Source organism: Leptidea sinapis, chromosome Z (genome assembly GCF_905404315.1).
Source record: "Leptidea sinapis chromosome Z, ilLepSina1.1, whole genome shotgun sequence".
In the NCBI taxonomy this organism is placed as follows: Eukaryota; Metazoa; Arthropoda; class Insecta; order Lepidoptera; family Pieridae; genus Leptidea; species Leptidea sinapis.
The window spans coordinates 35,644,292-35,661,199 of record NC_066312.1 but is presented as its reverse complement, the minus strand read 5'-3'; the positions used below and the strand labels follow the sequence as shown (position 1 = coordinate 35,661,199).

Genomic DNA, 16,908 nt, shown 5'->3' with positions numbered 1-16,908 from the left:
AACCCTAACGCCATCAGAAGAGTTAAGAGTCACGCGATAGAAAGAGAGGCAACTTCTAGGTGAATAAAAATGTAGGTTAATAGCGCTGTGCGATCTGAATTACACCTTATTGTATAGCTGCAAGAGTTCCGTTTTTTCAACTGATCTTGCGGAGTCTTCTGTACTAGTACTACTACATATTCTTTGCCAGTACTTCTCTTATAGGCTGCATGTCCTAAGTCATCTTCATCTTCAATTTCTTCAAATTCTTTCCCTTACTGCTCTGACCACCTTATTCGTTCGAACACTACGTGGACGGCCAGATCTTTTTTGTCACAAACAGAGGAGGTCTAATTGTACTTATTAATAGCCCGATACACAAACATTTTACTAATACCAAGCGTATGGAGAGTTTTAAAAATTGCATTTGGCTCCATACCTACTTTGTGTAATGTAATCACCATCGATTCGGTTTTCTTTATCACCCCACTCCATTTTAATATCACAAAATATTGTACAGTGTATTGGCGCCAAAATAAGAAATTTTTTGAACAATCATATAAAACTTCAGATTCCAAATTTAATATTTGGTGTATTTTTAATTGTAAAAATATTTTATTTTTAAATTTTATTGTCCAAACTAAATATATTTCTAAAGCACATTGGGAAGTAACAAATGATCCCTATAATATAAATATAAAAACTTATCGCTTCTTGTATTTAAAAAAGATAAACTTTGTCTTTCACCCTACATCATTTAGATTTTAATTGTTTATTACGATGAGTGCGCGATACCATGGTGTGGTCCGACGGTTTACGAACTACTGAATAGTTTTAATCCACATTTAGCAATTTTTATAAGAAGTCAGGACAAATAATTGTATATTGTCACGTTATTAAGTTGTTAAGAACCTTGTTTTGCATTTCCTAGAGGCTGCAAGATCTCGATTCAAAAATATACTTTAACTCATATTTAATCAAAAATATATGTTTGAATTTTAAATTGATTTTAATGTATAGTTTTACAACGTACTAATTTATTTGTGAGTTCACATCATAGCATACGGGTACTAAATGACTATACTAAACCATTATAAGGGACCTCTATAATACATCTAAGACATATGTCATATAAATACTGTAGTTACATATTTTGATCAACAATCAATAATCATTGATATTACACTCATACCTCATCCAGATCTCCTTGTTGTCGGATGTCTCCTGCAGTGCCTTACGGCAAGCCTTTATATCCAGCGAGTCTTATTTTATTCTCACATGACGTTTAACGTACACAAATTCGGACGGCAAGCAGCACTTTTAGATCAAGCTAAGCATTTTTACAATACCAACGAAATGCGACAAAAGTAAGCTGACACTATTAATGTAATGACTCGACATAATACAGAGAAAATGTCTACGTTTCCTACTTCCGAGACAGCGTTGATGAACTTTGTCATGAATGATATTATGTTGCACAACTCGCGACCTCGATCTATAGGTAACATGATAAATTATTACAAACACATTTCATATGAAATCTTTGGTCATTAATTTATACTTCACCTAGCTGTGCCTAGGTGTTATGATGAGTTGTCCCAAAATATAATAGAAAGTAGTAGGTATTCTTAGTTGTTCTTATTTCCGGATCCGAATCCCGTCCCATACGTTTATACGATGAATCTGAATGCTTGTGTCTCAGTCATGGAAGTTATATATCATTGTTTGTAACCTTAAGTGTACTGTGGCTAAGCTCAGTTTGGGGCTAAAAAGAAGAAGTAATATGTCCTAATCACTACATATTATAAAACAGCGCCGCGTCTCTTTGTCTGTTCGCAATAAACTCAAAAACTACTTTACCGATTTTCATGCTGTTTTCACTACTGGATAGCGTGATCCTTATTAAATTTTTGTATACATTTTTGTATAAACTAAAGATTTGTTGGAGGTGTCGGAAATAAATAAGCTGTCTAGGAGTTTTCAACAAAAACGCTGCCTAAAGCCTTTGAGATATTATAACAAATTAATGTATGGTGGAATTGAGTATCTTATATAAGTCTACAGAAAAGTCCGCGATGGTATATATCTATATCTCATTGTGTCGGCCGTTTTGTTTCCCTTACACAATTTTGAAAGAGCCTTAGCGGAGGCCCGCCGCCGGCGTTCAAATGAACGTTGATTTGAATATGGCGCGCACGCGTACGTCACTCGACATTGACGTTTGTGTGCAAACTTCACTTTTAAAAAACTTTGAAGAACGTTTAAGACGCAAGCGCGTGTACTGTGATAAAATTTGTGTAGTTTTGGTAGATTTATGTGGTTTTTGTGCTAGTTTATTCGTACTGCGGTGCTACAGTCCCAAACGCGACGTATTTTATACAATTCGCCTGCCTGTAGTTGTAACCGCACCCCTGACCCAAAAGAAGGCTGTGCAGTACATAACAAGTAAGTGCCTCCATTCTTCTTTCGTGAAGGGTTCAACTCGGGGTTGTGCTGGGAATGACGAAACGGCCGATACTAGAGTTGGAAACACAATTTAATTTAAAAAATACGCTAATTAATATTAAATAATCGATTAAAGTTACAACGAACTACTTATTTGTTTCATTTTTCTTAACTAATTAAACAGTACTAGTAACTAATTACTAGTACACTTTTCCGATGGCCTTAGACTACATTATTTAGACAGAACAGCGTCTGTCGGGTCAGATAGTTATAATTTTATTTTTTTTGTATAAAATTAAGTTTCTATTGATGGTTACTGATGATGTTTTCAATTCATATTTGATTTTTTTAATTTTATATTTATCTATACCTATAAGTTTCGTTTGTGCGCGCATCACGGCAAAACAACTGGATAGATTTCAATAAAGTCTTATAAGTAAGTAATATTACAAAGAGGAAACATTTGTGTTTTTGTATTTACCTATGTTTTCACACAAAAACTGCTGGACCGATTTCAAAATTTCCTGCACCATAGTCATTATATAACATTTTCAAAAAAAATAGTGATCGCTAATAAAAGTGCAATAATATTACCCAAGTTGTAAAAAAATAGTCTTAAATCTGTCATCGCGTGCGCTGTGTAAACTTGATGATAGAACAAAATACAAATAAATGTTGTACAGTATTATAGAACGTATCAATACAAAAAGTCCGCGATACCATAATATATTGGACATATTATACTATAGTTATGAAACTTTAACTACTTTTTTACATTTTTAAAGTTGATAAAAGTGCCGACAATAATCAAACCATATTTTTAATACCTCTGTATTAATCCTTATCCCACTATTGATGAATATTATTAAAATACTTTTTTAAAATATTAAAATCGGATATTCCATTCAAATGATATAACGATATTAAAAATGTTAATCTTAAGAAAATAATGCGGTGTGGTGCAGCGCAGTTGAATATTACGAGATATGTCAAAATAATACTATATACTATACAATTGTATATCTTAAAAAGTTCTACAAAAACGTTTGCGACACTAAATGTCTATATAATAATGTCTTTTAACCCAATAACCATTTTTTTATTATTTACTTATAACGAGACTGCGTATGTAATGATGTAATTTAAATGAATATTTTCGAAGATATTACAGTATTATTATGCATATTGATAGATAAATAACCGGATCACTCGGAAATAACTAGTAACGTTATATTTATTTAATTTTTACTATTATTTGACAGAACGAAGTCTGTCTGGGCAGCTTGTTTTATATAATGTTATTTATAGTTTTAAGAAATTTTACAAGCAGTAGGTACGTGATCAGTCATGTTTGTACTCGTACGCGGATGAAGTCGAGAACTTCAGCTAGCATGAGATAAATTAAGATGTTTAGTTTACTAAATAAAGTATTGATTAACTTCTGAACAACTAATGTTAGATAAATGTCTTTCAAACGTAGTTGTATACAACTACTATAGTAGTACGTTGTAACGTAATGTTTTTTAAAAAAAATACTTGACCGTGAAGAAGCAACATAAGGTAATTAAAAATACCATACTCGAAACAACTGTAAGTCTCTTTGAACTAAGACTTTTTTCTAAAAAAGTCTTACTTTCAAATTCAGTAGGACTGGTTACGGGCGTAATGTTGTAATTTGTTTAGGCGCGACTACGAGGTAACTGGACGAGCTACGGAAGTCGGTTACGGCAAGATGGTGTTTCGTTTCTGAACTATCCGGTTTTTGGTTTCTTCGTCCATTATAAGGGCATGCAAAAGCTTTGAGCCCATACATACAGCCATATTCGTTAATATTCTATAACAACGTCATATATGTGATAATTAATAATGTAGGCTTCAATTTCTTATTTCATTTTTTTTTTTATATTATTTTATTTAATGCGTGAAAACTTTAAAACGTGCGAGTGGTATTAATGGATTATAAATAGAATATGAAATGAAAATAATAATCAATTAAATTAAATAGCGGAAAAACATATTACTGTTTCATCAATAAATAAGAATAAAGAGAAAATTAAGAACCTGATAATGACTTGATCTGTCAAAAGTGTATGTTTGTGTGTGTTTATTTTCTAATGAATAATATCAATAAAGATAATGAATGAAATGCCAACTTTGCTCAAAAGATGAGGTTATATCGTCGGCGTTTCCGAGAAGAAAAAAATAGCAAAAAATGTAACAATGCTCCTAGCTCTACAGCAATACGTGAGTGCTTAGTTGGTACACGGTTTTAATGTATATAAGTAATTATAATATATTTATGTATCTTTTAATTATTCCTAAAGTTAATAATCAAGTTTTACTTCAATCGCGCGTAAATATTACACGTTCACACATTTTTTATAATATGTATGATTAGGTAAAATTTTTGTAAATAAATACAAATAAGTTAACTGATCTGTTGAATATAAAAATAATACCGCGAATATTCGGCCTGTAATCTATAAGTATTCGGGTACTTTTTTTAAACTGAAATTTGGTAACTTTACTGCTGAATGCGCTACTACTTCCAGGTATTAATTAGTATTTTATATTTTTTTTGTCAGATATTTATTTCTGTATTGGTTTTTGTCTCCGATACAGGCGATTATAACAATAAATCTTAGTACTTATCACATTAGTCATGCGAGGCATATTACTTACTAACGTAATTTAAATTGAGTAGAATTAAAAAGGAACTCAAGTTATTTTTAATGATATAAATATTATACATTAGTATTACATTAATAAAAAGTACCTACAAAAATGTCAACATAGTTTCGGAGTTATCGGTCGCCGAACATGCATATATAGCATATTATAGTGATCATTTGGTATTAAAATCATCATATAAGTACACAAGACAAGGTAGATAGTGAATGTCACAGCGACGCTCGTAAGTACACGGTCACCGGAGCGCCAGTCGGCTCCGCGCCGCAGCATGCAGCGGCCGCGCCTCGACACCGCCATGCGCGACAGCTGGCGCACCTTGCAGCGCGACTACCAGCACCTGCGCCGCGCCGCCAGCCCCGACTCCCTCTCCGACCTCGACCTCCAGCTGTCCCCCTCCCCGCCCGACTCGGACAGGTGTCCGCACACCTGCTCCTCGTCCTCCTCCAGCGGCCACATGGAGACCATCCACGAGGAGACGACCGAACCTAAAGTGTCTGTGAAAGAGATTCTCGCGCGCTTCGAGAACCTGACGGACAACATCGACTGCACACAGGTACCCGATCTTCTCCAACCTGTACTCCTCTATCTCAATTGTCTGCTTGTCGCGGGCTAACTCTTGCGCACGTTCTTTTACCTAACACACAGAACATTCAAAAATTGAGACAATCATAATTTATTTCTAAATGTTCTATATTTACTTAAATAAATTTTTGTACAAATTTAGATGAATGCATGAAAAATAATGAAAGATTTACATTCACGATATTATGCCCTACTTTAATTCATTAATTTTAGTTTGCCTGTTATTCGTCAATTCAAAATTGCAAATAAACAAAAAAAATATTTATGTTAAATAAAAATCACATAATAATAATTAAAAAGTTGCAAAAGTTGTTTAAAAGTCAATTCAAATCTCTGTTCAATTAATATTAGCATTTCTTCACCAAATTATCAATTATAAAAATTATAAACTAAAATTGCATTACATTCTTCCTGTAATGCGTTTTCACATCACGTAAGCAGAGACAATATTTATTTTGTCTTTTTCTCTTCTCAGTTCATCCTTACTTATTCACTTTTTGACTGTATATATTATTTCAACGTTTTTTTTTTATCTTAATGATTTCAGCCGCGCGAAGTTATTTCACAATTAATATGGGGCTATGTATTGCAATGCATAGAAAAAAAACAACTAAAGATGGGTCAAATGGCAATGCAATTTGTTAAGAATGTCTAGTACTTCTCAGTTTTTGTGTTTAGTGTTACACTTCTAAGTTGGTAGAATGTTGTGTTGGTAGAGTTTAATTTGTCCGTAAGTGTCTACTTACTGACTGCGAAATTTTAGTGACGGTGTAAAATACAGCCATTTATTTATTCAACTTAAATTAACATTTCAATCTTAGTTTCAATAATAGTTTAGCTAGTAAAAAATTCTTCCAATGGTTAGAATTAAATACTCATTAATTTTCACACAATTGTTTCGAATTTTTTCTTTCTCGCTTGACATCATCGTGTTGATGATCAAATAAATAACGCTTCCTCTTTAGACAGCGTTTGCAGTTTCCAAGTCATTATGTTCACAAATATAAATCGTTAAATGAATGACCTTGTAAGATGGGATCTACAAAAATATGGAATCCTTACTCAACAGATAACCGTATCATTTGTTTATTATTAGTCATCAACCCTCTCCAACAATTACAGCATTGGTTCTGTTCTATTCAATTTATTCTTCCTAGTGTGGCTTCTGTGGCACGTATACCACAAGTTAGCCAATGTGACGCTAAAGTAGACCACCAAGCTTAGAGTATTGGTTTTATAATTTTAATAGTAGTGATCGGAGCTAATTGTGCAGTCATGTTGAATATGATGGCAGGTGTCAGCAGCTTAATACAAAGAGTATTCGAATACAATACTTTAAACGACCCAAAGAACATTGAGTTTTGTTGATTTTACAATTTTTATTGTTTAGTAACCAATGACATTCTATACATAACGTCATTGTTCGTAAATGCTGACTTGCTCCACACTTAATCAATTTTTTTTCTAATAGTCTTTCTTTTTTTTTAATATTTTTCCTCTTGTTAAGAAAACAACACTACTTTCCTTTAAAATTTTATCAATACAATAAGGTTTTTTTTGGGTTATCACGCGCCACATTGGATATCATTCACACGATGTGGATGTGTGTGGATACTTCAACTTTATCCCCTAATGTTGCCTAAGTCCACATTCAGGGTGGATCCGGTGACGCCCCCACAACGAAAAGCCTTCGACTCCTACGACACCTTTGGACTCCGCTATTCTTTCTACGCCACAGGAAGCACAGGGCAAAACCTTTAAAAAGTCGCGAACTACTTCTTTAAAAGTCCGGTAACGCTCTGGTATTGCAGGAGAATTTGTTCTTCCGTGATAACTTAACTTCAAGTGACCCGTGCGCTCATTGCTCTCTCTTCTTCTGTAAAACAACTTGATGATAAGTAATCTTCGTATACCACAGAAGTGTCAAATTATTATATGTTTCAAATATTAAATGTAACGTGAATAAAGATTATAATATAATAATAGTAATATGCAAGTGTCCTTGTAATGCTTGTGTTGCGTTCCGAAGATATTATATCACTAGGCGCAGGTGCTATGTCGTGACTCGCCAACTAGACGCGACACACGTTGCTGACATCTATGAGACTGTCTGTGTATTCTGTACACAATGTTTACCCACATCCTTGTTAGTAAAACAAATATATTTTAGAACTACTTCTAGAACAACTTTTACAAGTAGATTTTTTATTCAAGTAGTAACAGAACAGACATTATCAATAATTGTAATATTGCAAGTAACGGCATAGGTACTATACAAGTTGATATAATATTATAGAAATTAGTTCTATAGCGAGGGACTTACGATGGGATGCATTTAATATAGTCTTAACTGTTGAAACCGGAGTCCACTTACTAGTTTACAATGTAGATACTACACAGCATAAATTAGGCTTTCATCATTATAATTTACAGTAATTGTGAACGGTTTTAATTTCTCTTCACCATTCGATAGTAATTCGTATAATGTAAGTCATACGACTGGAATTACGATAATTATTACGATACACGAGAGAGAAATAAAACAAAATATTAATAAAGCGGTTTATTCAGTGTCGCCAAACATTTATTAAGTATATCACATGGATATATTTCTGGTTATCTTTATTACAACTTTCTAGACAGATTTATTATTATTATTATTTTGTGAAGTATATAATAATATTCACCCAATTAAATACAAATAGGTATATTTCATATTTTAAAACTTTACCAAGGTTCATATAATTAAATATATTTTTTTATTATTTATTTATAATTGAATAACATTTACCATATTCATAATTATAAGTATTCATTACTCTGGTCAACTTTGCTCGGAGTGATCGAGCTCTCCCTTAGTCAACTCGAACCGGCTACCCGAACGGGGCGTCATATAGCAAAACGTGACAGTTCAGTCTCATTCAGTATCCACCTCGGTATAGGGCTTAAGCTTACTTTCTCGATTACAATGACGAGAGATATCGAAGAATGTGTTCTTAACAATATCTTTACAGTAATTAACTTTACGTGGAACATACAGGAAATATTAGGAAATAATAATATAACAAAAGGAATAAATGACCCCAGTAGGTACCATTGTCCCATATTTAGCGGTATTAATTTCCTAATGGCTCACACTTCTCACACATCTATGTATTGCATGTAGAGTTGCACAACAATGGATAAAGGAAGACATTTCTCAATAAAAACCAGCGCGCGTCAAACAAGTCAGCACTTGGAACTCAGAGCTGTGAAAGTGCATTTAAATATTCATCACCAGATTATAGTGCGGATATCATTTGTATGTATTTTGGGCAGTTGAATGTCAGGAGTTTTGGTAATGCTCGGCAGTAACGCGCGGTAATATACTTATACAGAATTATATCTATCACCTACTCTATTAAATTTAATTTTGCCCATTGTTTAAATCATTAACAACTTATAAATTTATAAGGTTTTAGCATTGAATTTTAGGGTTCATGGTCCTTAGAGTCTCTTTCTTCTGTAGGTACCATAAACGATCATTCCAATGACACTATGTCATTTGTCAGTGTTTTTGGCAAACTAGGTAAGAAATGTCATTGTTATTAATTGTGTAGGTGGGTAGGTGTTTACGTAAAAATTTAATAAATAAGTGACTTTCTAATAAAATGCCATTAAAAAGTCACAAAAATTTACATAGCTGCTATAGATATTTTGACGATAGCGGGGACTCCAAGTTCTTTGTTTTTGATTTTATGTTTAACACTAACAAAATAATGAGTCATTTTGTTAAATGTATACAGGATTGAGCGTGTACAAATGGCGAATCGGACATAATTACATTAGGTTTGTTTGCGAGCGACAATTGTGATCAGCGAACCGTGATTCCCTTTCCGGCTTACCAACGTCATCGTCGTGTGAACCTGTTGTATGTCAGCCAGTGGTGCGTGCTCGGTTCTCATCATATGTAGTCCTCCTACACCACTCTACCAGATATTACGTTCGAGGACCTTCTTTTCCTTTGCTTAAGGCTGCTAATAGGTTTCTTACACCCTATGTTTACTAATATTGTCTGGAGCGCTAGGCACCGTACGTATTTAGGAATTTTATGAGTGGGGGTTCAATAGAAGTTTGATTATGAAATACCGGAACCAAATTAAACTAAATTAACTTTAACATTATATTTATTTAGGTTCATAACGAGGTAGGCACTGCCTAATTGCTTGTATGATATGCACGCCCTTGGAAGGCACATTTATTCGATGGATTCCATTTTAATGATCGAACAGTGATTTTAAAAACTTCATTTGAAAACCTAGTTGGATTAATGTCCCGCTGTCAATTTTGTATACATATATTTTCTACTTTGCCTAACGACTCTTTGTGTTTTCTAAACATGTTAATTGATACGGTTAAAGATGCATTATTGACATTTAATTAAATTATATAAAATAATTACAGTAACAAATAGAAAAATAAATATTTATAATAGGACATAGTTGAAAGGACTTAATAATTGAACGATTTGGAAGAAAGTGTAAAATAATGGACCAAATGAAGACCCATGGAAAGTCTAGTTCCGGTCTGGTTGAGCTGCAATGATACCTCGTGTGGGACCTTCCCACTTTCATAATAAATTAACAAGATTTAATATTTTGTTGTTAGCGATGGTACGAGAGCCGAGTAGATCCATTCGAATAAATGAAATTATCATAGAAAGTGTATGTGAGGCTTATGTAAGTTTTGTTTTGCATATTATGTGCCATGTAATTATAAAGGTTCTTAAATTCGATGTTAGGATTTTATGTTTAAAATAAACACGATGTATTATAACAGTTGCTAACAGTTAATTGGTATTCCGAGAAAATATGTAAGAATGTTCATGGCGTAACTAGTATAGTATAGTAACGAGGTCGTTATGGCTTAGAAGCTTATGTGATTATTTGGTGGTTTGCCAATGAAACACATTTTGGTAGTTTATTATAAACTACTCACCTGAAAACCTATTTACCTTTTTACCGAGTAGGTACTGTCTACAAAAGCGCTTGTCGGATATTCATTAGACATATGATAATGAGTTGATCGTGATATTCACGAGATAATTAAGACAAGAAAAAGTAACTACAGCTACACGTTGAAGGTGAGTTGTTGTGTTACTTTCCGCATTTCTAACTTATTCGGAGCCGCCTCTCTGTGCCCGGTGTGTTCTTATATTACCTTGAATTAGTAGAGTCTCTGTAAATCTAATATTTATACTTCATCATTACTTGTTCTGACAGACTGATGCCTTAGGAACTTGTGCAGCAAATTGTGTGCAAAATGCATATTATGTGCATTTTAAATACTAATATAGATAAATTTAGATGTCTTGGACAAAATTATACGCATATATTTTATCAAGACTTATGCAATATAATATATGAAACTATATCTACGTGTTGTTTCACGTTTGCCATTCCGATTTATTCTAAATCACAAATTGCGGGTAGTCTATAAGTTGTGAGATGACATGTTTGCATCCTTGTTAATAACTATATATATTATATAGTATAGATATAGGGTACATATTGTATTATAAACTTATCATTTACCAAGTTGTATGATTAATACTTCCTAAAAACACAAAAAACAAAGTAAGAACATATCAGATTAGTATTCTCAAATATTAATCTAATTACTTGATATTATTTTGATAAATCAATAATTAGATGGCTGACAGATATAAATAGCCCCTTGAAATGAAAAGATTCACATGACTTGGTAACCACCTTCAAGTGAAAACTTCTATATGTGGATATTGAACAAGATTCAGTTAGATATAAAGTCTGGTTTATTACTATATTTATTAGTCATTGCTTAATAATAAATAATAGCCACCATTTCAATGTCAGAATGCCACGACACAACTACCAATATAAGTCTTTTAATCTTTGTATCATTTTGTTTTCATCTGTTTCCGTTTGGCCATTCGATGCAATACAGTCCTTTAAATGTTGAGCACAGTTATCAATAGAAGCACGCACTCCTTTCATGGGAAAGTACTTCACTGCCCATCGTACGGATTGTTTTAGGGACTCTGAATTATCATGGCGTTGAGAGCAAGCCATACTCTCTAAAACTGACCATAAATCATTATCCAGCGGATTAAGATCGGGATTAGCGACGGCCATTCTACAGTCCTCTGATGAAGTCGAAAGTTCGTTTCCAACCAAGACTGCGTAGACTGAGCTTAATGACCCAGCACCGAGTCTTGCTGGAAGTCATTCTTGGTTATTAAACATGATGTTGTTAAGGGGCTTCACTACCTTCTCAAGAATGGTATCTAGATACACTTGTGCCGATGTTTTGAAACCTTTATCACAAAAGTATGGCTCAGTCACTCAGCTAATACCCCACCAAACTATCACTGAAGTCGGATAGTGTCCACGTTGCACTCTGTCGACTAATTGGGAAGCTTCCTCAGAGCTTTGGGGAAATTTCTTATCCGTAAACAATTTTTTTCTGTGACCTCCCTTTGCGTACCGCTTTAGTAGTTGTTTCAATTTTACCACCATATTCTTTTTTAAATTATCAATTAAGTCCTAAGTCATCTTTTAAAATACGCGACATGGTAAAGTAAGTAAAATTATTAATCCACCAGAGTACAGCACAATTATTATAATGTTAAAATTGCCAGTTACGATGTATGTAAGATGAGCGGAAACGCCCTTTACACGAATGCTCCACATAACGTTATAGAAGAAAACCACAAGTTTTATAACACTACTAAGAAGAAACGTATAGTCACTAGAATTACTTACCGGTTAGCCTACTAGCGGTCGGCCTTGAACTGACTACAATTTATACAATAAAATTATGGACAAGATACGCTCTGTCAACATGAAAATACTAGGTGCGTAAAGTGTATGTAAGTAAATATAGGAATGAGAGGAGCCAGGGGCGGGGCGGGGGAAGTGAAGTCACTCCAGCTTAATAACAGTCAGTGAGTTGTCAATTATTATATATTTTGTTGTTACATATTTTGACGTTGATTTCTTTCTTCTCATTTATGTGTAGTGGGAGCAAATGAAGAAGTTTCGGTAAAAGTGTACTTCATAATTTATATGAATAAAGTTCATCTGTAATAACATATAGCTTCAAATTTGTAATATTTCTTATTTAGTATTAAATTCAGCCGGCAATATTAATGATGCACCAACTTCCAACCGTTTCAAACAGACTATTGCGAGTCTCCGACTAAATTATAGTCGTAACAGTCTGACGAGCGCGCCGCCCACCAGCTGTGGTCACACACACAGTCAGCACATTCCGCGATTGTGGGACACTATCTTCACTTGTTGCTAACTGTTCTCTTGTAAAGATAATAACATTATCACAGACCAGATAGACAATAACAAATAACATGTTATACAGTTCTGAATAAACTTCTATTTCCTATATACATAACTAGAATTTGCGAACCAAGCGAAACAAATGACGTTTACATCAGCAATTACGCCTTGGGAAGTTGGGTAAAAAAATAGTACCTAGTACAGTATCCAGTTCTGACAATTACACTTTACGATAAGCCTGCTTTGCTTCCGATTGTATCAGGGGATCAAATTGGTGATTCCTTTTCCAACAAAACCTCTTTAAATGTTGTCGTTATAGGTACTTAATGTATGATAAACTTAACATTTACCCATTTGTATGATTAATGCTTTCTGTATTCAAACTCGTAATTTTTTGTTAAAAACACAAAAAACTAAGTTTGTTTTTATCAGAATAGTATTCTCAATTATTAATTACTTAATATTATTTTAATAAATCTATAACTACAGATATGGCTGACAGATATAAATAACAATTTTAAAGGAAAAAAATTCACATATACCATCTACTAGGCTCCGTAAAATTGCGAAATCTTATAAAGTGGATTGTGTTATATTTTATAATAAACTCCCAAATGATATTAAAATATGACCTATTAAAAAATTTAAATGTATCGTATAAAATAAATTAACATCTAAGGCCTACTACACTGTGAAAGATTATTTGAATGATAAAGATAGTTGGAATTAATGTTCTAAATTTTGTTAAGGAATATTGTTATACTCATTTGAATGCCATTGTAACTTTTGTACTTCATCCTGACTTGCATTAAATAACTTATTAAGTGTTACAGCTAATAAAGATTTTTTGAATTTAAATTTGAATATGAACCACCTTCAAGTGAATACTTCTATATGTAGTATTGAACAAGATTCAGCTGGATATAGATATTACTATATAATTTTTAAAAATCTCACAGAACTACGTATAAAGGTATCGCTATAGAAACAAACTGTTCATATTCAAATAATCTTTTCTAGTTTTTCGTTCAGCTTGCTGTTGAAAAGTAATTATCTTTACTTTTTAAATTAATTTTTTTTCTTCTTTGATTCTTGAAAAACCCATAAATACTGAGCGGCACTACAATTGCGCTTGTCACCTTGAGACATAAGATGTTAAGTCTCATTTGCCCAATAATTTCACTAGATACGGCGCCCTTTATACCGAAACACAATTATGTTAGATAATAGGCGCCGTTGTGGTACAAAGGAGCCTCTCACTGGTAAACCACTTTTAATTGGTGCTCACACAGACGTCCATGTTGTGTTGTATTGTTTTTAAATAGGAGATAAATAACTTTGGAGATAAATAAACTAGAACAACTTGCATTGATTTTAAATCATATGCATTCCGCATGCAAATATGATGTCACCTAGTTTGTGTGAATAAAGCTTAGTTTGCAAGTAAAATGTTGGCTGCTGGCCACACGTTCACCGTTAGCTGTAGACGTGGAGCATTGGACATGGAGCCTGTATATGCACAATAAGCACCAAGCTTCAGGTCTTATTAATTGATGATATGATATGATCTTGGACATAGGATGTGTCGGTTTTTCTATCGATATCACGATATATACGAACGTAGGACTGATATCTAGCTTTGAAATCTCTTGAAAGTGACCGTCAGCTCCGTACCCTCTTTGTAAAAGGCTACCACTGTGATTGATTTCATAAACGCATCCTCTAAAACTATGTGAATGGTGGTAACTTATCGATTTTCTTCACATTCTAAATTAAAATTTATAAAAATCGTAATTGAAATTTTTAAGTCGCAACAATACTTATGACGAGAATATATACCTAACATATATTCTCGTCATATATAAATACTTACATAACCTATGTATATCAGCTACGTGGTACGTGGAAAAAATGTTCTTGAAAGATGCACTGTGCAAGATCGCCACACATCCAGATGGTGGGGATGATATACTTATTTTTGGCATGTCGTGCGAAGGTAGATTTCGGCGGCAGGAATCAGACGAAAAAGCTCTTCGTGCTTCTTCGTGAACACTCCCCGTGATAAATGCGGTAGAATATATACAATGAAGCGACCTCCCTACACAATGATAAGATGTGTTGGCAACTTATTTACCATCAGTAGCAAGAGAACTAACTGTTTGACGTTCAGCATTGTTTGCAGGCAGTACTGGCACTATAACTACATACTTACTGACTTAAATAGCACACTTGTATAGGTGCCAGTATAACTACAGCTTCATAAGCTATGTCCTCTTAGAGCATTCTCTAATTCGATCCAACACTTATCCACATAAAAACACCGCTCAAGATCCGCCACAGTGACTGCCGGACGACCGGTCCACATCGCACATCAGTCTATCATTATGTACAGTACCACCACGCACACTATCACAGTTGCTTTTTATATATCTTGTACGTTATTGCCATTATTAGATATATCAATGTTGTGAACACCTTACTTGTGATCAGCGATGAAGAAGCTATAAGTACAGGGTGCAAGTCAGGTACTTCTAAAAAATGGTTGGATGCAATTATATCAATTTGATATAACTACTGAAAATAATAAATAAAAGGAATTCCTATATTGGATGTGCTTCAGCAGTTTATGATCGGTTACTTATGATCGTACAACTGCTGCATCTTTATTTATCTGTAAATATTAAAAAATAAATGTTTTTCACAATTTTTTGTGCTAATATATTTGTAACAGATTATTATTATTATCCAATATAGAAAGTAAGAAATGTTTATTTGATACGTATAGTTGGTATACATAATAACAAAAGACTTCAAAAAAAATTTTGAAAGAAACAAACAAAAAACAAAATCCGCTACATTTATACTACTTATACGTTACAAAAATATATATACGATAATTTATAATAATACATTTTTTTTACTACTTTTATGAAATATTTGATTTAAAAGTCTTTTAACTTTGGACACCTTTACAACTAATTTATGTATATTGTATACCATTGTCAAATATTCTAATGAATTTAAAAGAGTTTCTTATATGTTCTATTCACGAGCTCTATCTTTTCGAACATATGGTCGATTCAGTAAATTAAATATTTATAGTGATTCAAAAGCGCTAAGTTTGTCTTATTGTTTAAATATTATTTCATGTTGACTTTCATTTATATTTTCATTGCAACCTGTTAATCTTAGGGGACCGTACGTAACATCCTGTATAACAAACAAAAAGACCAAATGTACGCTCATATGGTTAGTGAGAAGAGAATCCAATATACATAAAGAGATAGACGAAGACAATATTATCCACGATTAATTAATAGCATTTGCTACTTTCAGTTCCTTCTGATCTCCTGATGCTCTGGTAAGAGGAGGAGTTAAAGGGCTTTGTCAGTAGAAGGATATCGATGTCGGACCTCAATTTAACTTATCCTTATTTATACAAATTCAAGTTTCGTTTGCATCTGCCCGTAAATTTTAAGATGTTACATGAAGATGGTTTCTAAATGATGGTGGCGAGCACATCCAACTGTTACATAACTCAAACTATAACCGTCAAATCTCTTATACATAGACACGAATAATATTAAAACTTTTCACAAGATGGCGGTAATATAGTTATTAGTAAGAAGAATGAGCCACGGAGAAGTTTGCCGGTTATTATTGCCCAATACAGCATTTACCAATCGTGTGTTGACACGTCATCGAGATATAAAACGGTAAATTTGGTAAATGAGGAAGAATTCACCGATGAATCGATACAACAACACATCTTGTAATTAATGTTGGAGTTATCGGAGCAACACCAGAGCACACGCACATGGAGATGACTGGCGATGCGCGACCGTCGGCAGCCGGCCGGCACCTGGCAGCACCACCACCGGCCACCAGCCACCACTCC

At 33.5% G+C, this 16,908-nt stretch overlaps 1 protein-coding gene across 1 annotated transcript in view; it reads left to right on the top strand.

Annotated features, from left to right (window-relative positions):
• Positions 1-5,383: 5,383 nt before the first annotated feature.
• Positions 5,384-16,908, top strand: part of LOC126978262 (unconventional myosin-XV) — a 41,714-nt gene continuing 30,189 nt past the window's right edge. The window contains exon 1 of the mRNA XM_050827003.1: positions 5,384-5,668. Within this exon, the coding sequence (XP_050682960.1) occupies positions 5,384-5,668 (285 nt within the window). The remainder of the gene's footprint in view (positions 5,669-16,908) is intronic.